Below are 19729 nucleotides of genomic sequence, written 5' to 3' on the forward strand. Positions count from 1 at the left end.
GTGTGTGTGGAGGATGGATTGAGGGGATAGCGGGAGGAGGGGGCGTTGCAGGGTGAAGAGGGGCAGCTGGCGGAAGCAGAATCGCCCAGAAATCCACCTGCTTCCAATGTGTCCCAACCGTCACAGCGCTGGCTGTGCGCGGCATGTGGGCGTGAAGCCTTCTGAGGTCAGGTGGAGCCCCGAGACTGATGATCCACAGGACTCAGCGTGGGGCCCGGCACGTGTCCGTACTCGGAACACTCAGCACCCCACCCCGCCCCCCGCGAGCGCTGGGCTGCCCGGGGTTCACAGGCTGGTCCAGGGTCACAGGGCTGGAGCCCACCTTCAAAGATCCATTTAAAAAATTGGTTCCCCTTGAGTCTTGCTGTCCTTGCACAGGTGAGACGACCCCGAGCTGTCACCTGATGCGTAGGCAGCCCTGCGAGGTGAGGACCACCCCACCGCACCTCCATTTGTGGATGTGCGCGCAGGCTGCCCTGCCAGCAACGTGTCCGGGCCGGGATCACGCCGGCTCAGCCCCTCCAAAGCCCCATCCTTCCTGCCGCCTGCAAGGGGAAGTGCCCGCGCCATCCCGAACTTCCGCGACCGGCAGCGAGGAGGCCCTGGGGCGCGAGGGTGTGACCCACCCGCCCGCAGGAGCGCCAGGTCTGGCCTTTCCGACGGAGTGAGCGGGGCGGAGACCCAAGTTGCGCGCCCCGCCCCACCCGCCGCGGTGGCCGTCCGGGGGCGACACGTCCTGGGAGTACGCCGGACGGAAGCGCCGCTGGGACTGACACGTGGACTTGGGCGGCGCTGCCCGGTGGGTCGGCCGGGCGGGAGCGGACCCGGACACCCTGTGCCCGCGCCGTCCGCGCCCGATGCAGCCGCCCCCGGACGAGGCCCGCAGGGACGCGGCCGAGGACGCCCAGTGGTCCAGGTGGGGCCTCGCACGGAGGGGGTGGGGGCGGCGGCGGGGCGGCGGTCAGGGGAGGGAGCGGGCGTCCTGTGCAGAGACGGCTCCCCGCAGCTCCGTACCTTTGCTCTTCCTGGGGGGCCTTGCACCTCCACGCCTCCCGCCTTCCATCCAGGGCCAGTGCCGCCCCCCACCCACCCAGAGCCCCCTGCACTCTCTCCAGGCCGCCCCGGTCCTGGGGATGGTGCGCAGTGTCTTGTCCTGGGAGGCCTGCCTGGCTGGGCAGGGTGGCTCCCAGGCACGGCCTCCCCACCCCCCAGGACCGCACCTGTGACCACCCACTGAGTGCCACATGTGCAGGCAGGCAGTGGGCTGGGGGGCGTTCGGGGGGCACGCCAGCACCTGCAGCAGTTGGCTGAGCCCTGCCGTAGTAGTGTGCCAGAGATGTGGCGCCAACAAGGTCCCCACGGGGGTGTCGCTTGTGGGCGAGGAAGAGCCCAGGCAGGCCGCCCTCTTCCTCTGCCGGGTGCAGAAAGCCCTGGGACGGGGATCTGCTCACCAGCATGCCTCACACGGTGACCAGGAACGAGAGGCAAGCCCTCAGAGCAGCCCCCAGGCCGCCCGCGGCTCAGAGCTCCCTCCGGTCCTCCAGTGGACCCCAGGCCTAGAGTCAGGCCCTGCGCTTCCAGGCCCGTCCACCTCCAGCTCCGAGTCCCCGGGGCCTGCCCTGCTGCCTGCGGGACCCGCCTCCCAGAGCTGCTCACAGGAAGGCCTCAGAAGGCAGAAGGCTCCCTTGGGACAGGGCCTGGTGAGGGCGGGAGCCCCAAAGCCCAAATCGCAGCACGGGGTCTCCTTGCCAGGTGCCCAGGAGGGCGGCAGGCACGCGGGGCGTGCCCAGCCGGGGAGCGCCCTGCGGCCTGCCTCTGCTCCCTTGCTCTCTCCCTGCCCTGCTCGTTGTCGAAGCGAGGCCCCGCTGACCCAGGTGGCAGGTGGCTCCGCAGCCAGCTGGGCAGAGGGCTGGGACCTCTAAAGAATGTTTTGCAGGGGGCCTCCCTGGTGGCGCAGTGGTTGAGAGTCCGCCTGCCGATGCAGGGGACACGGGTTCGTGCCCCGGTCCGGGAAGATCCCACACGCCGCGGAGCAGCTGGGCCCGTGAGCCATGGCCGCTGAGCCTGCGCGTCCGGAGCCTGTGCTCCGCAACGGGAGAGGCCACAACAGTGAGAGGCCCGCGTACCGCAAAAAAAAAAAGAATGTTTTGCAAACTTCCCCCTCGTTTATGCTTTAACGGATCTGGATCTGGCTGGCTTTGCCTTCACCGCCTCCCTCCCTGCCCAGTTTAGAAAGGAGCACCTGAAGGTGGGGTAGCGGGGGTCCTGGGTGGAGTGGGGCTCAGCGGGAAAAGGTGGTTCACACCCCCGAGTGGCTAAAGGTGATGAGAATCGTGACAAGGGCGACCGTGGGCGGCTGCCGCCAGGTGGATGACCCCCAAGGCAGGGCCGCTCCCCAGGGATGTCCCAGCCGGGAGCCGGCACCCTTGGGCCCGCACGTTCTCTCCGGCGGTTGCCCTCTGCCCCTGCTTGCCCTCTGCCCCCAGCGCCGACACATATCCCTTTTCTGAATCGAGGGTCCACGTGACCTTGTGTTTGCTCAGCCGTGGGTGCTTCTCATGCACAGGGGCCATTTGCAGGACGCAGAAGGTTCTAGAAGGTTCACAGGAAGCACCCTGAAGAGGTGGGGGCTCAGCCCGAGGCTCGGGAGTGGGCAGAGTGGGCTGGAGGCAGGTCTTCAGGTCTTTTGTGGCCGATTCTGCCGTGGCCTTCCGTGTTCCTAGCAAGCCCGTCGCAGGTCCAGGATTCTGCGTCTGGCGTCCTAATCGGGCCTCCAGCAGCTGGACATGTCTGGGTCACCCCCTCCAGCCAGGCCTCCAGCTGGCCTGTTCTGTGTCCCCAGCAGCTGTGGAGGACATCCCTTTGCCCACCCAGTGGCACTGCCCGCCAGCTCAGGGCTAGGGCTGCGGGGGCCTCCGGGGCCCAGGGAGGAAGCACACAGCACCTGGCCCCCCAGCTCCAGAGGGGGTCCCATGCCAGCGCCTTAAACTCAGAGTGGGCTGGTTGCCTGAAAGCTGACGGGCCCTTCTTGACCTCCCGGGACCACAAGGAGGCAGGGGGCAGCACCGTATTCTTGGTGCCCTGCCAACCTTCCAGAGCGGGTCAGTCTCATCTGGCTTTCCCCTGTTTCTAACTGGACTTCCCATCCAGAGAGCAAACAGAGCCAGGCTCCCGGGGTGCCAGCACACTGCATCCGAGGGAGGGGCAGGTGCCGGGGACGCGGTCCCATCTGCGCGCAGGTGACCCTCCGCCGCTCTGACCACATAAAGGAATAAAACTTCCTTTTAAAGGCAACTTCAGGCTGTGGCTGTTCGTGGGAAGTTAGAAGCCTTGCTCCCCAGCCCCTGCCGCTCCCCTTGTGCACCAACCGTGCGTGTGGGCTCGCCTGCAGGGCTGTGTAGGTGGCCCTGGACGGGCGTCGGAGGCCGCGGCAGGGCTGGGCTCGTGAGTCCTCTGCTGGCTCCATCCCGGTGGGCCCGGGTGGCCGGCTGGGCTGGTTTTGGTGGGCAGTTTGGACTGTGCCTCCCACTAGGCCTGGGGGATGTTCGCTCAGAGGGAGCGGTGTCCCCGATGGCCGGAAGTGCTGGGCTGGGAAACGGGGGGCAAGAGGGTGGGCTGGGGGCGTCATTCCCACGGTTGGAGCCGCGGAGGAGATGGGCCCTGAGCCCCCAGGGGTCGCATGTCACAATCTCAGACATTGGGCCGCTGCCTCCTGGGGGCTCACTGGCCTGGCAGAGCCCCCGCCCTGCCCCCACCCCGGCCCTCACAGGCTTTGGCTCTGTAAAGGAAACTAGCACCTGGGACCACCAGGCCCCAGGTGAGTCCGCGAGCTGCCCCGTGGGGTTCCGCCCCCTCCCGCCGCCTTAGCGCCTCCAGGGGGGAGGCCACCGAGACCTGCCGCATGCGCTGTGCTACCGTCATCCTCACCGTCTTGGCTTCTGAGTCATTCCAGGCGCACTTTACGAACCGGGAAGGAGGGTGGGGGCGTGATGGCCCCTCCCTCGTCACTGAGGGTCACTGGGCAGTTTCCGAGGCACGGTCCAGCAGCCGGCTCCTGGAACTGCAGAACGGCAGGCTTTCCAGCATGGGATGCTATTTCCCATTGGACTCGTATAGGAAGTCCTAATATAAAAAGCAACTCATCCAAGAGTGCTGCCCAGGAGCCCCCCCCCCCCATGGCACCCCTCCGGGCACCCAGAGACCCAGTTTGAAATCCATGGTCCAGCGCACACGGGGAAACGGAGGCACAGGGAAGGGCGGGTTTCCCCGAGTCAGGCCAGGGCCCAGAACGGCACCCAAGTCTCTCCTCCGGGACAGTTGGTCACCACATCAGACCACACACATCACTGAGGGCTGCAGAACACTTTGGACTGTAATTCCCAAACTCCAAACCGGGCGCCGCCCACAAACGCGGCTCTGTCTGGGGACAGCAGGCCGGGCTCATTCACCCCAAACCCCCCGAGGGAGGGGCTCGAGCCTGGAGTCAGCTGTCTCCACGAGTGGGATTACCAGATGCTGCAGCCTCCTGGGGGCAACAGCTCCTCAGCTGTGAGGACAGCAGCCGGGACAGGGAGGGCCTCTGCAGGCCTGAGACACGGGGAAGGCTCTCCGACTCGCTCCCTGGACTGTGGAAAAGTACACTGATGTGCCAGGGGGAGCGGAGCCGGGGGAGGTGCCCACGGAGGAGGAGGACGCTGGTGCCAGGCCTCTCCCAACCCGCTGGCCAGTCGACAGCTCCTTGTTGGGGCTCCAGGAACTGGTGGGTCACCTTGCTGCTCACTGACCTGAGAAGGATCTGGGCATCAGGGACATGAGCCCATCTTCACCGAGGAAACTGAAGCTCAGGAGGCTGGGCGACGGGCCCCACGTGCCACCACCCACCCCCCGCCCCGGCTGTGACCAGGTCCAGGACGGCAGCTCCTTCCCGCCCCGAAACTTTCCCCCAGTGCCAGGGGTCCGGAGTCCACCCTGCCAGGAGGAGGGTGCTGGCCAGAGGGGGTGGGGGGCAGCCCCACCTCGCTGCTGGCCCAGCGGTCCTGCCCCAGAGATAACGGACACGGCCGTCGCACCCACTTATCAGCTTCCTGGTGCGGGTGCTGCCTGCCAGCAGGCAAGACCCTCAGGGCCTCCGAGGTCTCTCACCCCCGGGAGGCGTGCAGGTGAGGGCTCTGGCCCTCCCAGGGGTGGTCCTGGCCTCACCCTGGACTGTGCCCCAGGAGTCGGCTCACAGCCCGAGCCTGGGTGGGGCCCACAGGCAGGGGACCTGCCCGTGTCCGCAGATGGAGTCCAAGCTTCCACTGCCCTGGGCCCCATTGGCTGTTCTTTGCACGTGCCCGGCCAGCGGGGGGGACCCCCAGCCAGGTCCAGACAGGGGTCCAAAGGGGTTTGGGGAGCGAGGGTGAGACTCCAGTGCCCTGGGTCATGCGCCAGGTGAGAGGCGTCCTTCCCTCTGTTCTGAGAACTGCCCGTGCGGCTCCTGCCGGCCTCACCCTCCTGGACACCTGTCCAGTGGCCTCCCCAAGGCCTTACAGCACTGATGCCTCAGGCCGCTTTGGGCAGGCCTCGGGGGCCCTGGGCTTGGAGCCCCTGCCCCGTGCCTTCCCCATAGCCTGAACCTATTCCCTTCGTGCGTCTCACACCACCACCCCCCTCCCCACCCGGGGAGAACCCTTGCCCCAGTTGGGCAGGTGAGTCCAGGTGCAGGCAGGACCCCCAAGGCCCCACTGAGACTGCTTCAAGGCCTGTCCACTCTCCCGACCCACCCCCCAGTTGTGGCCCCCACCCTCAGGGGACGTCCCCGCCCTGTGCAAAGACATCGCAAGTCACTAGTGGTGCCCCTCCCCCAGGCCATCCCCCACTGGGCCCCCCCACACCTGCACAAAGAGCACTGAGTCTCCTCTCTCTCTTTTTTGTTAAAAAAAATACCAATCCCCCTCCCCAAACTTTGTTTTTAGGGCGGTTCTAGATTTACAGAGCTACCGCAAAGGCAATACAGACTGCCACACGCTCCACACCATTCACGTCCTAAGTCAGTGTCCATTTGTCCCCATCAGTGGACTGCCGTGGACAGTACTGCTACCAAAGCCCATGCTGTGCTCGGGTTCTGCACTTTCCCCCGATGTCCCAGGACCCCACCCAGGGTCCCACAGGCACTTGAGTCTCCTGGGCTCCTCCGGGCTCTGGCAGTTTCTGACTTCCTGGTTTGGTGACTGACAGTCGAGGGTGCTGGCCAGGAGCTTTGGGGACTGTATGGACTTGGTCTGGCAACCTTCCCAGGCGGCCAGGGCTGCCTCACTGCTGCCCAGTCTCCTCCCAGGGTCTGCCTGCCCCAAGGTGGTCTGCTGGGCAGACCCAGCTTTCCTGGGGACCCTGCGGGGGCCCATGGTGCTGTGGTTCCCTCCCTTTCTGCCGTGGCTGGGGTCCTCTTCTCCAGCTCATCACCCCCTTGGCCGGTTACCAGCTGTCAGCCTGGCTGCCTTCCTGGGCCCTTGGTCCATGGAAATCGAGAGCCCGGGTCCTAGAGAGCAGCACCTCCCCAGCTGCGGCCCTTCAACCTGCCCTGCAGCGGCCATCCGGGCACTCCCACCTCTGCTGCTTGAGGGACCCCGTGCATCATTTCTTGTGTCTGCCCGTTTCTCCCAGGAGTCACCAGACATGAGCAGGTGGACATTTGAGAGGTGGCCGAGGTGCCCCATCCAACAGCCTCTCCTGGGCCTGACCGGGCCCTTCTCTCCTCAGACCCGAGTGCCAGGTGTGGACAGGGACGCTGCTTCTGGGGACATGCCTGCTCTACTGCGCCCGCGTCAGCATGCCCGTCTGTGCTGCCACCATGAGCCAGGACTTCGGCTGGAACAAGAAAGAGGCCGGTGTCGTGCTCAGCAGCTTCTTCTGGGGCTACTGCCTGACTCAGGTGGTGGGTGGCCACCTGGGGGACCGGTAATCCCTCCCCCCGCTGCAGGGCTTGGGGAGGTGGCTCCTAGGAAGGGAATGGGGGGAGGCCCCACCTACAGCAAGACGGGAGCTGGGAGACCTGAGGGCTGCGCGGGGGTGGGCTGGGGCCGGCGCTCAGCTTGTCTTGGGTGCTTGGTTCCCTGGGGAGCAACCGGCATCCAACGAGGCAGCTCTGGGGCCCATGGGGACAGAGGGACCAGGCTGTACCCTGCGCGCTCAGCCTCGGCCTCCACCGCAGAGGGGATGTGGCTGCAGTGCCCACCCCAGAGGGCAGCTCCAAGCGACGGAGGGCGCCAGCCCCCTCCCCGGGTTCCTCCACGGTAGGGTCTCCTGGTCCGGCCTGCAGCCCAGCCGCACAGCTCCCCATCACTGCCCTCTTGTCCCCCGTGCAGGATTGGGGGTGAGAAGGTCATCCTGCTGTCGGCTTCCGCCTGGGGCTTCATCACGGCTGCCACGCCGCTGCTCTCCCACCTCGGCAGCGCCCACCTGGCCTTCATGACCTTCTCTCGCATCCTCACGGGCTTGCTCCAAGGTAGGGGGGCTGCAGGGGGCTTCCCCCATGCTGCCAGCATTGGACCTCTGGCCCACGTGCCGCAGAGCAAGGGGAGTGTGTGCACGGGTGTGTGTGCTCGCATACGTATGTGCATGTGTACCAGTGTGCATGGGCGCGTGTTCAGGTGCGTGCTCATGGGCGTGCACGTGTGTCCTCGTGTGTGCCCCTGCGTGTGGTGTGCCTCAAATCAGAGCGGGTGCATCAGTGCTGCAGCGCTGCTGCTGCTGAGGTCACGGGTTCTCCTGCCTGGCAGGTGGACAGCTCGGGCTGTCCCCGCTGGCGGGCTGCCGGCTCTTGGCTTCACTTCCCTGCAGCGGGGTTTGTGCTTCGATGCCGTCGCGCCCAAGGCACTTTCCGTGTCTAGAGTCACTTCACAGTCTGGCTGGCACGTTTTAATGTCACGTGTCCTCCTCTGCCAAAACTTCCGCTCCAGGCATCCAGTGTCAGCCAGGTTGCCACGTGGCACCATCGGCTCCACCAGCCGCATGGTGGGCACGTGCCCAGTTTCTGTGTGCCGCCAGCTGGAGGCCACACCCGCGCTGGCCGGGCCAGCAGGCTGAGGGGATGCCAGCTTTCCCAAGCCCCCGCTCTCGTTCTTTAGGGATATTACACTTCTGGAGAGAGCCCCCCTCAAAGATCCCCAGTGGCCTGGGGGAGCTGGTGGCAGCAGCGCACACCCACCCTCCGGGGAGTGGGACGGCCTTCTGAGCTCCTGCCCTACACCAGCATGGCAACTGACAGCATCCGTCCTCTGGACGTGACCCCTTCCTCACCACACCTCCCCACTTCCCAGAGCTCTGGTAGGGCGTGGGCCTCCAGCCCGTACCCCCAGGACCCCAGATGTATATCCTGGAATTGGCCTCTGCCTGTTTCCTGATCAGCCCCACCGGGCCGGCCCACATGTGGTCCTGGTGGTCCAGGCAGTCCAGCGCCTGCGCTCCTTTGAATTCACCCCCATGTGCTCCCCACATGGTGTGAGCAGGGGCCCGGGGCCCCAGAGGGAAGGCAGGGACCAAGTCCTGTCCCTATATGCCCTGGCCTCTGAGCTTCCCCAGGTGCTTTTGGAGAAAAGCACAGTGTAACGAGCAAGAGCTGCAGTCGCCAATGCAGTTATTTTTTTTTTTTAAACTAGATTTTAAAATAATTATAGCTTTACAGGAAGTTGCAGTGAAATGTACACTCCCTCGGGGGAGGTCCCGAGCTCCCTCTCCCACCTCCCTGTGGTGACATCTCACGTAGCTACAGGGCAACGTCACATCCAGGACCTGGCAGTGCAGTTCCACGGGGCCGTTCAGGTCTCACTGACGTACACGCACCGTGTGTGTCAGTGTGTGTGCGTGTGCACTTGTCACTTGTCACCTGTGTGTATGCTTCTGCGTGTTGGTGCCAGGACTCTGGAGCCGTGTGGCTCTGGGAGCTGGCGTGACAGTGGAAGAGCGCCAGCTTGGGCCCAGAAGTCCCCCTGCAGCCGTCCTGGTGGCAGGACCTTGAGCGAACGCCCCGCTCCCCAAGCTGCCTCCTTAGCTGAGTGTTGGGAAAAGCCCAGCCCTGCTGGTCCCTGGGGGTGACAGCGGGAGGAAGGAGACCCAGGCTTGAATCATCACCGAGGGCCCCGCGGAGCTTCCAGCCCCTGTCTCACCCCTCCGCCGGCCACCCCGGCGGGGCCCGCAGGCCAGCTTGGGACACAGCTCTGCGCGGGCCTTTGCCTTCTCTGCCGCCCCAGGAGTTTACTTCCCTGCGCTGACCAGCCTGCTGTCCCAGAAGGTGCGGGAGAGCGAGCGAGCCTTCACCTACAGCACCGTGGGGGCTGGCTCCCAGTTTGGGTAAGTCCCGGCCTGGGGGGCGCCGAGCGGGGCGGGGGGCGGTGTGGGGAGGCGAAGGGCGTGCGCCTGGCAGAGCGCCTCGATGTGTCTGGTGGGGACAGGCCACGTGCACGTCTGGTTCAGGGTGATGCAGGTCTGGTGACTCTGTGCTCTGGGAGGCACTTGCCACCCCCATCTCCGTGCACACTCTGTCCCTCTCAGGCCAGCGGCAGGTGACCAGAGCTCTGGGCCCCTGGCACATGGGCTGGGGTGTTAAGTTCCCTTCCATCTGTGCTGACAGAACTGGATGGGGTGCCCGTCCCGATGGGGGAGGTGGCCTGCGTTCGCCCCAGACGGTACCCGTCATGGTCCAGACGTGAAAAGTCCAGACCTGTAAGGTCCAGACCTGTGTCCCTCCCACTGCACCCCCCCAGAGCGCCAGACCCTCCGTGGGGCGACCACACTAGGGCTGGAAGGACGTCTTGCTGTCCTATCGGGGCTTCACGACCCCCGGGGTCAGGGCCCTCACGTTACTGCTGCCGAGGTCCAGGCAGAATGCAGAGGGGTGAGGGGTGCCTGCTGGGGGGCTGGGAGCGGCCCAGATAGAAACCCAGGGGGCCTAGTGACATGTGAATTTCAGAGAAGCAATACAAGGACAGGAGAGTTTCATTGTTTATCTAAAATCCTGTCTCACTGGGTGACCTGGGCCTTCCGGGGAGGGGGGTGGGGTGCAGGGGAGGTACGGGGAGAGACCGTGTCCACCCCCTCCCCGCAGATGGGGAAATGGAGGCTCAGAGCCGAAGGCATCCCTCCACTGGCCTTGGGGGAAAGCCTTTCTCCTTCTTTCTCCTTTAACTGTCTCCTGGCCAAGCCTCAGCAGGTCGGGGGGGGGCAGCTGGGGGGTAGCCTCTGAACAGACAGGCCAGCCTGGGGGAGGGGTGGGCCCCGAGGGCATATTTGGGACAATAGCATCGGCAGGACCTGGGGAGGCGGCTGGGTTGGGTGGTTGTTTTTGCATTTTGAAATCTTTTTGAGATATCATCCTCTCCGATATGAGCAGCTGAAAACAGCGCGGAGGTTTTATGTTTCAGCGTGTTCTGGTCACCGCTGTCTTCTCGTTGCCTTTTTCATTTTAAAAGGATCCGCACACAACTGTAGGCCAACTGGGGGGCCTAGTAAGGAGATACTAGGGCAACACAGGACCCCCGTGCCACGTCATGGCTGCCACATCCACGCTGGCCCCCATGGCACCGGGAGTCCCCGGAAAGCTTGCATCTGTCTTAAAAAAATGCACAACATGAGAGTTGTGGGTTAAGTCTGAATTGGGGCAAAATGAGGGCTGCAGCCCGGGAGACGGCATTTCAGAGAAACCGCTCCCAGGAGGTGAGAGGAGGAGCCAGGATATAGAGGAGTTTTGCAACAAAAGGGCAGGTGATGGTCAAAAAATTATTGTTAATTAAAGAAAACCGATCTCTCAAGTGTAGGAATTTAGCGCTTTTCTATGGGAAGATGCAGGAGTCTGGGCTCACTGAAATCATTCCTTTGATGTGCACCTCAGCTCTCTGGGGCCAGTGTCCTGTATTTTCACATCCTGAGTTTCCGCAGGGCTCACCGCAGGGAGTGGCTGCAGTCTGATGGCTGCTGGATGGCAGGTATTCTTTTCAGCCCTGAGTTTCCTCAGGGCTCACGGCTCACGCTGGAGGGCTGCAATCCTTGAGGACTGTGACATCCTTCGTTTGTTGATGTGGCAGGAAATATTCCATTTATAAATATTCCATTTATCACATCCCTAGCAAGCTGCGTGGGGACCAGCCTTCCGGGCAGTTGCCTCACAGGGGATAGAAATGCCCTCTTTTCTAGGGACTCAATTCACCCGGGGTGGGGGTCTCGGAGATGTCTCCACACCCCAGTGAAGCGAGGGTCCCAGCTACGCCCCTCCCTGTCGTTCCAGGACGCTGGTGACAGGGGCCGTAGGCTCCCTGCTCCTGGACTGGTACGGCTGGCCGAGCGTCTTCTATTTCTCTGGTGGGCTCACCCTGCTGTGGGTGTGTTACGTGTACAGGTGTCTGCTGGGTGAGAAAGGTACGTGCTGCTGCCCGGGAAGGGCGGGGGCCCTGGCACCTTGTCCCCTCCAGCGAGCGGCCACCGAACCCCCAAGAGCAGGCCAGCTCGGGGGCCCCAGGATCCCCTAGGTAGAGCCTCACAGAAGACGCCCACTCCCTGAGTCTCAGCCAGCTACGGTCAAGTCTGGTGTGAGAGTCGCCGGGTGAACGCAGACGTGCAGGGGGCTGCCCAGCCGGCAGAGGCAGATTGCAGGGGTAGAGGTGGCTCCCGGTGACAGGAGTGGGGCCTGGAGGGTTTGAGGACTCAGGGGACAGATGACCAACACTACTGTCCACCCTCGAAGGCAGATGCTGCCGCCCCCAGGCTCTGGCGGAGAGGACAGGATGGCCCCCAGGCACAGCCGGGGACCCACGAGCCGCCCCCAGCTTCTGGCCTGTGGGGGCAGAGCCGTCCACCCTCTGTGAATGGCTTTCACGTGGAGATGCCTTGCCCTTCAGATCTCATCCTGGCCTTGGGCGTCCTGGCGCAGGGCCTGCCGGTGTCCAGACACACCAAGGTGCCCTGGAGACAGCTCTTCCGAAAGCCTTCCGTCTGGTGAGCCGGGCTGCTGCGGGGATGGGGTTTGGGGCCCTGGGGACCTCGGCCACAGGGCGAGCGGCCCACGCGGGGCGGCTCCACGCTGGGCTCCACACCCTCAGGCCCCTGGCTGCCCTGGGTGCGGGGTGGGGCTGGGGGTTGTGCACCCTGAGCCTCGCCCCGCCCCCAGGGCGGCCATCGTCTCCCAGCTCTCGGCGGCCTGCGCCTTCTTCATCCTCCTCTCCTGGCTGCCGACCTTCTTTAAGGAGACCTTCCCCAGCTCCAAGGTGGGTTGGCTGCCCGGCAGCTCGCAGGGTTGGGCGGCGCCGCGAAGCACATGCAGAGGGGCCCTGGGTTCCTTCCGCTGAGCTCTGGCGGTTCTGGCGCCTCTCGGCTCAGCGCCCGCACCTGGGTGCACACAGGAGAGGCCCAGCTGCTGCCCCGGCTGCCTGCCTGTCTGCGGACAGTCCTTCCTGGGGGGCGGGGCACACAGGGGCTGTGATGTGGGCACAGATGTCATCTGCTGGTCAGCCTGGCTGACTGCACCCCGGCCACCCGGCTACCCTCCCAATTCTGGTGACCAGGACCCCCTGGCTGCACACTCTGGGCAGGGTGCGGCCCCCCAGCTCTGCCCAGCCGGGTGTCGGGAGCCATGAGGGAGGTTCTGCCTGCAGGGGGTGATAGCGCTCGAGGGCCCAGCGCTCAGTCAAGGTCGGGGATGACTTAGAATCTCGGAGGCCCAGCCTGTGGGCAGAGAGCCTGGTGGGCAGTGGTGGGCGTGGGCGGCCGCCTGGCCTGTTCGTCCTTTCCCTGTGGTCGGGCACCTGCCCTGGCGGCCTCTGAGGCCCCTGCGCCCTCCTCCCTGCAGGGCTGGGTCTTCAACGTGGTGCCCTGGCTGGTGGCCATTCCTGCCAGTCTGTTCAGCGGGCTTCTCTCAGACCGTCTCGTCAATCAGGGTGAGCCCTGGGGGAGGGGCCGGGCAGGGAGCCATGCCTGGGCTTTGCCTCACTTTGGGGGGCGGAGACGCACGCCCTCCTGGGGTGCACCTGCAACGATGGGAAGAGGCCACGCCCCCGAGGACCAGGCCGTGAGAGTGGGACCCCTGGCCCTTAGAGTCAGCCAGGTGGGCCCATGGAGCCCGGCTCCCGGCCTGACTCTGCTGATGACTGCCTCCAGCTTGTCACCCCCAGCCTGTTTCCCCATGAGGGGACATTGGGACACAGTCACACTGCGATGGTGTAATTCCTCCACCCGGGGGCTGGACACAGCCCCCAAGCCTCTTCAGAGGAGGAAAGGGCACCTGGTGAGGTCAGAGGTCTCAGGCCTGAGAGCCGAGTGCACACGCCCCGAGGACAACTGTCCCGCAGACACGGACGCTCCCCACGACCCTGCACTGCACGTCCTTAAATGTCAGTCTTGTCCTAGTTACAGAAGAACCACCCACTCATTGTGGAAAAATTAGAAAATTGGTAGAAACACAAATAAAGCACTTTGTAACCATCGAGTGGCCTTCCTCAGGTGCGTCTGCCGGGCCTCTGCCTTGGGAACCCTCTAAGTGCACACGCACTCACACACGTGTGTGCACGGCTCACGGTGGTGCAGGCTGCCCCACCTTGAGCCCAGCCCGGCCCTCCTCTCCCCGCTCCCTCCCCACAGCCATGAGGGTGGGACCCACTCTGGGTGCCGTCGGGGGTGGGACAGCACAGTTGGGCCGACAGGATGTCTCCTGGTCTCCCCGTCTAGGTTACAGGACCATCACTGTGCGGAAGTTCATGCAGGTAGGAGGGTCGTGGGACGGCTCTCTCCCTCCGGACATCCCTGTTGTGTTCCCGGGGCCCCTGACCTAGAAGGTGGCTGGTGTGGCACAGTGGCTGGAGGCCACTGTGGGTCAGTGCTAGGGACTGGCTTGGCTGACCTGAGGCCCTTCCTGGTGCCCATTTTGTGGCCTGGGTCGGCTCACGTCGAATGGGCTACGACCAGCAGGGCCAGATCATTTGTGCAGCCTCGTCCCAGTGGCCTCCAGGCAGGCCCCAGCCCGGGAGGGGTCCCCACCGACCCTCGTTCAGTGTGGCCCAGGAAGGGGCGAGACTCCCACCCCGTCCCCACTCGTCTCTCCCGCAGGTGATGGGCCTCGGCCTGTCCAGCGTTTTTGCCCTGTGTTTGGGCCACACCTCGAGCTTTTGTAAGTCTGTGGTCTTTGCATCAGCCTCCATCGGCCTCCAGACCTTCAACCACAGGTAAGGGCCAGGTACCTCGTCCACCAGAGCCACCCACACTGCCTTTGGGCTCCCGGGTCCTGGGCCCCTGGCTCGGGGCGCACATGGAGGGCGGGCGCATGGCAGGTCCCCACACGTGAGCCACGAGGCAAAGGACAGTCAGGGTATCAGGTCGGCGAGGACCTGGGCCTTTTGGGAAAACAAAACGGGTGCCTGGGGAGGGGCTGACAGAGGAGATGACGGTCCCCAAGCAGCATCTTTTGAACCCAAGGTGGGGAGCGAGCCCATCGGATCCCATGTCTTGTTCTGTGGGCCTCCCGGTCTGCGCAGCAGCTCAGTGTTTAGTCAGAAAAACTGCACTGACTTGTTTTGGGAATCGGCGCCTCGATGTCGTTTTCCAAATTACCGGGTAGCAAATGAGTGTGAGTCCAAGCAAACTCGCCTCCCTGTCCTGTTTCATCCGGGGAGTGGGTCCTGCGCGTAACCGCTGAGCTGGGGCTGAGCTCCTGGCACGGCCAGCCTCCGGGATCCAGGCGATCCGAGGACCGACCACCGGCTTGGCGGGTGGCGGCCGCCCTGTGGTCACTCGCCCGTGTCCTCTCCTCTTCCCGCAGCGGCATTTCCGTTAATATCCAGGACCTGGCCCCGTCCTGTGCCGGCTTTCTGTTTGGTGAGGACCTCGGCCCCTCGTTGGACAGGAAGTGGCTGCCCCCCACCCCCCGCTCACCACCCTCCCCCCCCCCGCTCCCAGGGCCCCCAGGGGCCACCCCCAGGTGGGTGCGCCGTGGGAGGGCCACAGTGGGCCTCCGCTGACCGGTCCTCGTTCTCTCTGTCCTGTTCCAGGTGTGGCCAACACAGCTGGGGCTTTGGCAGGTGAGAAGTGGGCTGGGGTCACCTGCCTGCAGGTTTCAAACCCAGAGTTCCCCGGGGCGCCGCCCCACGCCTGTGTCCTCCCACCTGCTCCACTGCTTCGGCCCTCAGGGTGGGGTGTGGCACCGCTCGGAGGGTCCCCACAGTGTCAGAGCAGTGGCGGGGGGGGGAACCCAGACCCCAGAGCTGCCGGGGGGCGCCCAGAGCCGTCTTCCACGGTGCTCCTGCTTCCAATGGCATGTGACCATCCCCAACCACGTGACCCGCAGATGTGAGTGAATCCCCGAGGTCCAGGGTCCCCAGAGGCCGAGTGCCTGGGTGACGGTGATGGGGCTCATGCCCTCAGGCCTCCCCGCCCTCAGCTCCTCTCCAAGCTGTCCTCAAAGGGGCGGGATGGCCTGTCACCCCGCCTGCTTGTCCCCTCTCGAGGGTGCAGGAGTCGTGGGCGTGTGCCTGGGTGGCTACCTCATCGAGACCACGGGCTCCTGGACATCTGTGTTCAACCTGGTGGCAGCCGTCAGCAGCCTCGGGCTTTGCACCTTCCTGGTGTTCGGGAAGGCCCAGCGGGTGGACCTGAGCCCCGCCCACGAGGACCTCTAGCCGACAGACCCGCTGTCCCCGAGGACCCAGCGCCATCAAGCCTCGGGGACAGCGCTCAGCTTAGAGGCCCCTTGATCCTGGCCCGCAGTGTGAACAGAGGCAGGGTCCTCAGCCCAGCAGGAGGGTGCAGCCCGGTTCCCCCGCCCTTCGGGGTAGCAGCCTCCTTCCGGGTTGGTGGGACCTCACGGTGGGTGAATTAGTATCTTTAGTAGCAGCAGCTTCGTCACAGACACAGTCTGTTCCTCGTAGATCCGTACAAGCCCCACGTGGTCAGCCCGCCCCGGGACCGTGTCACTGTAGGGCAGGGCGCCCCACTGGAGTCTCTCCCCAAAACGTGCTTGGCGCTGTTTCTCAGCTCTTGGGGCCTGATCATGCTCTGTGGTGGGCCGTCCTGTGCACTGCGGGGTGTTTAGCAGCATCCCTGGCCCCCACCCACTAGATGAGCCCCCCCAGTCATGACAGCCAACCCTGTCTCCTGACATCACCAAGTGTCCCCAGGGGACCCGCCCCCTGGCTGAGGACCACAGCTCTAGAAGAAGGCCGGGGAGGGCTGTGGTGTTTCCGCCTCTCCAAGCAGCCAGGCTGAGGCCCTCCTGTTCGACGGGTGGGCAGAAGTGGGGGCTCGAGGCCCCTGTGCATCGTTAGGGACCCTGCCCCCGGCGTCCCCTCCCATGGATTCCCAGGCACTGGCGATGCGTCCTGCTCCCCTGGCGCCTGGCGAGGGCGCGTGGGCACCCGCTCCTGGCCAGGACACGCCCTGGAACCAGCGAACCCACCGGTCCGCGTTGTCTTTCTCCCTCCTTGTTTACAATAGAGGGGCCGGTCGTCTCGCAGATTAATAATAGATTTTGCAAGATGTATATGCAGAGAAAAGAAACTATGAGAAAGTGGAAAAGCACACCAAAGCCTTATTTAAATGATGACTATTAAACTATTTAGAAAGAAGACCATAATGTTATTTAAGGCCCTTCTTCTAAAAAGAATAAACGTGTGTTAAAGGTTCATTTCACTAGTTCAAGGAAACCAGCAAAGTGTTTCAAACAGTCAAAGGAAAATGCCAAGAACAGACGTACTGATCCTCCAGGATGCTGACACACATGTGCAAATACAGCCGAGGTGGGATTTCCTTGCTCCCGCTCTGGACAGACCCCGCCTGTGCGTCTGTGTCGGAGCTGCTTGGTGTAGATTCTAGAATCAGACAACTCCTAATTTTCCATGTAAGCAAAGATTTTCGCCAGCAGTCCCCCCACCTGTGATCAGAAAGAATCTGAAAGAAAGATTCGCGATTACAAGGCAAGTCTGGCCTCTGTAGGTTTGGCCTGATTGTTTACGGAGATGCAGCCAGAATGTTAATTTACTATAAAGGCCACGCTGTTTGCTCCACTGGGGATTTTCATGCAAAACCTCAGGTGGATTTCTAGGCTGTGCTGTCCTGAGCTGGGAGCCCTGCCCAGGAGACTCCCCACGGCAGGGTGGTTTCCGCAGGACACAGGACACAGGTGTGTCCTCATGCCCGTTTTTAAGTGCAGCGCAGAGATGCTCTGCCTTCACCTTTTTGGGCAACTGTCACCACCGTCATCACCATGACTTTCTCCTCCCAAACTGGAACTCACCCCTCCCCCTCCCCCAGACCCTGGCGCCCACCATCTGCTTTCTGTCTCTATGAACTTGACCCCTCTAGGGACCTCATGGAAACGTATCATACGGTATTTGTCCTTTTGTGACTGACTCATTTCGCTAAGCATGGTGTCTTCAAGGTTCGTCCGTGCCGTAGCGTGTGCTGGGATTCCCCTCCTTTGTAAGTCCATGTCATACTTCATCGTATGGCTGGACCACGAGTTGTTCAGCTCTTCATCCATCGGTGGACACTGGGCTGCTTCCACCTCTCGGCCGCTGTGAGTTCGCTGCTGTGAGCATGGATGTGAGAGTAACACCTTTCTTTCTAACCCACAGCAAACTGTAAACTCTTGCAGAGCGTGAGAGAGACGGCTCTTCCCATGGGAACATAGCCGTCTGGGGTCTCAGTGCTTGAGCTCTGAAGGGATGCGGGACACAGAAGGTGCTGGTGGGTCCTGCTCAGCAGGGGGGCCTAGGGCATACATGTAAACAGGGATCCCCGGCCTCCTGGAATCCGAGTCTGGTCACACTTTCGTTAGCGCCTGGCAGAATAGGGGAGGGAGAAGCCAGGATGTGGGGGCCCGGGGCCTGCTGTGCAGTAGCCGGGCCCAGCCTCCTCCCGTCACTGCCGTTCCTAGTCCTGAGTGTCACCTTGGAGCTGGGGGCGGCCCCTCTACCCTTCCCAATGCCAGTGTTGGGCCCTGGGTCGGGCTCCATGGATTCCAGGTGAAGATGTTTGTTGGCGGGGAGGGCACTGTTAGCACAGATGGGTGGGAGGATGGCCGGGCCCCGCTGTGTGTTATCTGGTGCAGCCAGGCTCAGACACGTCGCCAGCCCGGGTGGCCCTGGCAGGATCCCAGGGCCGACACCAACCCTGAGTGCAGTAGGGGGAGAGCCGGTCAGGAGTCTGTAGGGTCACCAAACCCCAGACACTCAACGTGCTGTGCCTTCACTCCTGAGAGGAGGGGCTCTGGCCGCCCGGGGCCGAGTGTGCATTTGTGCATGGCGTGTGTGCAACAGTGCATGTGTGTGTGTGCATTTGTGCACGTGTGTGGGTACGCCTGTGCCTGCCCGGCCCACGGCCAGGAGGCGCCTCGGGAGGGCCAGGGCGCTGTCATCCTGCAGCTGGCTGACAGAGGGCGCCGTCCGACAGGGCATTCTCCCCCCCGGCCCCAGAGCAGCCGACCTGACTCTTCCCTAGGACGCCAGGTGGGGAGCCGAGGGGTCCAGTTGGCCACCCTGTGCGGTGTAGGCCGGTGCTCTTGCCCCTCAGCTCTGTAGGAAGGGACGGGTTGGAAGGACATTCCAGGCACAGGGAGGCTCAAGGCTGGACCCCGAGGCAGGAGGGGGCCCGAGGAGTGGCAGGACCTGGGGGGTGCGCATATGGGAGCGGGGACCCTCTCCCGCCACCCCTCCCCCAGTCTGGGTCCCCACTGTGGGTCCCTCCCGCTGGCTGCTGGACGTGCACACACGGGGTTACGGCGTCCACTTCTTCTTTTTATTTATTTATTTATTTATTTATTTATTTATTTATTTATGGCTGCGTTGGGTCTTTGTTGCTGCGCACGGGCTTTTCTCTAGTTGTGCCGGGCGGGTGCTGCTCTTCGTTGCAGTGCGCGGGCCTCTCGTTGCGGTGACTCTGGTTTTTTTTTTTTTTTTAATTATTTAATTAATTAATTTATTTTTGGCTGCGTTGGTTCCTTCGTTGCTGCGTGCGAGCTTTCTCTAGTTGCGGCGAGCGGGGGTTACTCTTCGTTGCAGTGTGTGGGTTTCTCATTGCGGTGTCTTCTCTTGTTGCAGAGCATGGGCTCTAGGCTCCCGGGCTTCAGGAGTGTGGCTTGCGGGCTCTAGAGCGCAGGCTCAGTAGTTGTGGCGCACGGGCTTAGTTGCTCCGTGGCATGTGGGATCTTCCCGGACCAGGGCTCGAACCTGTGTCCCCTGCATTGGCAGGTGGATTCCCAACCACTGTGCCACCAGGGAAGCTCTGTGCCCTCTTCTAACAAGAAGACAGACAGCAGCAGGACTCTGTGGTTGGAGGCCCTGGGGGGGCCGTCCCCCCATCCTCTCCCCAGGGCACAGGTGTCCTCAGGGCCAGGGCTGTCCCCCCACCTGGGACTGCAGGAGTTTGGCCTCAGGACGGGCTGGGGTCCCTCTGGGGCCCAGGATGTGCCAGTCCAGGCTCCCCCCGATGTCCTGTCCCCAGACCCTGACAGCCCCACGCAGGCCTCGCCGGGCTCCCTCCTCCACCTCCCGCTCTCAGGAGGGGTGTCCCCTCCTGGTCACCATAAGTGATACTTTTCTCTCATTTCTTTAAAACAGGATCTTTAATGGCCAGTTAATATCTGTAATTAGCATGTTAATTAGCCCCTCCTCTAGGAGGTATTTGTCCTTTTGTGACTGACTCATTTCGCTAAGCATGGTGTCTTCAAGGTTCGTCCATGCCACCCCCATTTCTGGCTTTGTCCTTCAGCTGTAGGACA

At 63.4% G+C, this 19729-nt stretch overlaps 1 protein-coding gene across 1 annotated transcript; it reads left to right on the plus strand.

Moving 5' to 3' along the window:
- Window positions 1–857: 857 nt before the first annotated feature.
- Window positions 858–15632, plus strand: SLC17A9 (solute carrier family 17 member 9; the record flags this gene model as incomplete). Its single annotated transcript, XM_079718812.1, has 13 exons — window positions 858–916; window positions 6739–6936; window positions 7344–7483; window positions 9228–9327; window positions 11258–11388; window positions 11868–11964; window positions 12137–12233; window positions 12815–12902; window positions 13690–13724; window positions 14068–14183; window positions 14777–14832; window positions 15006–15035; window positions 15469–15632. 13 exons carry the CDS (start codon window positions 858–860, stop codon window positions 15630–15632), a joined length of 1311 nt encoding a protein of 436 aa, XP_079574938.1.
- Between the last annotated feature and the right edge of the window lie 4097 nt (window positions 15633–19729).

The sequence above is a fragment of the Hyperoodon ampullatus genome (assembly GCF_949752795.1).
Source record: "Hyperoodon ampullatus genome assembly, chromosome: 14".
In the NCBI taxonomy this organism is placed as follows: Eukaryota; Metazoa; Chordata; class Mammalia; order Artiodactyla; family Ziphiidae; genus Hyperoodon; species Hyperoodon ampullatus.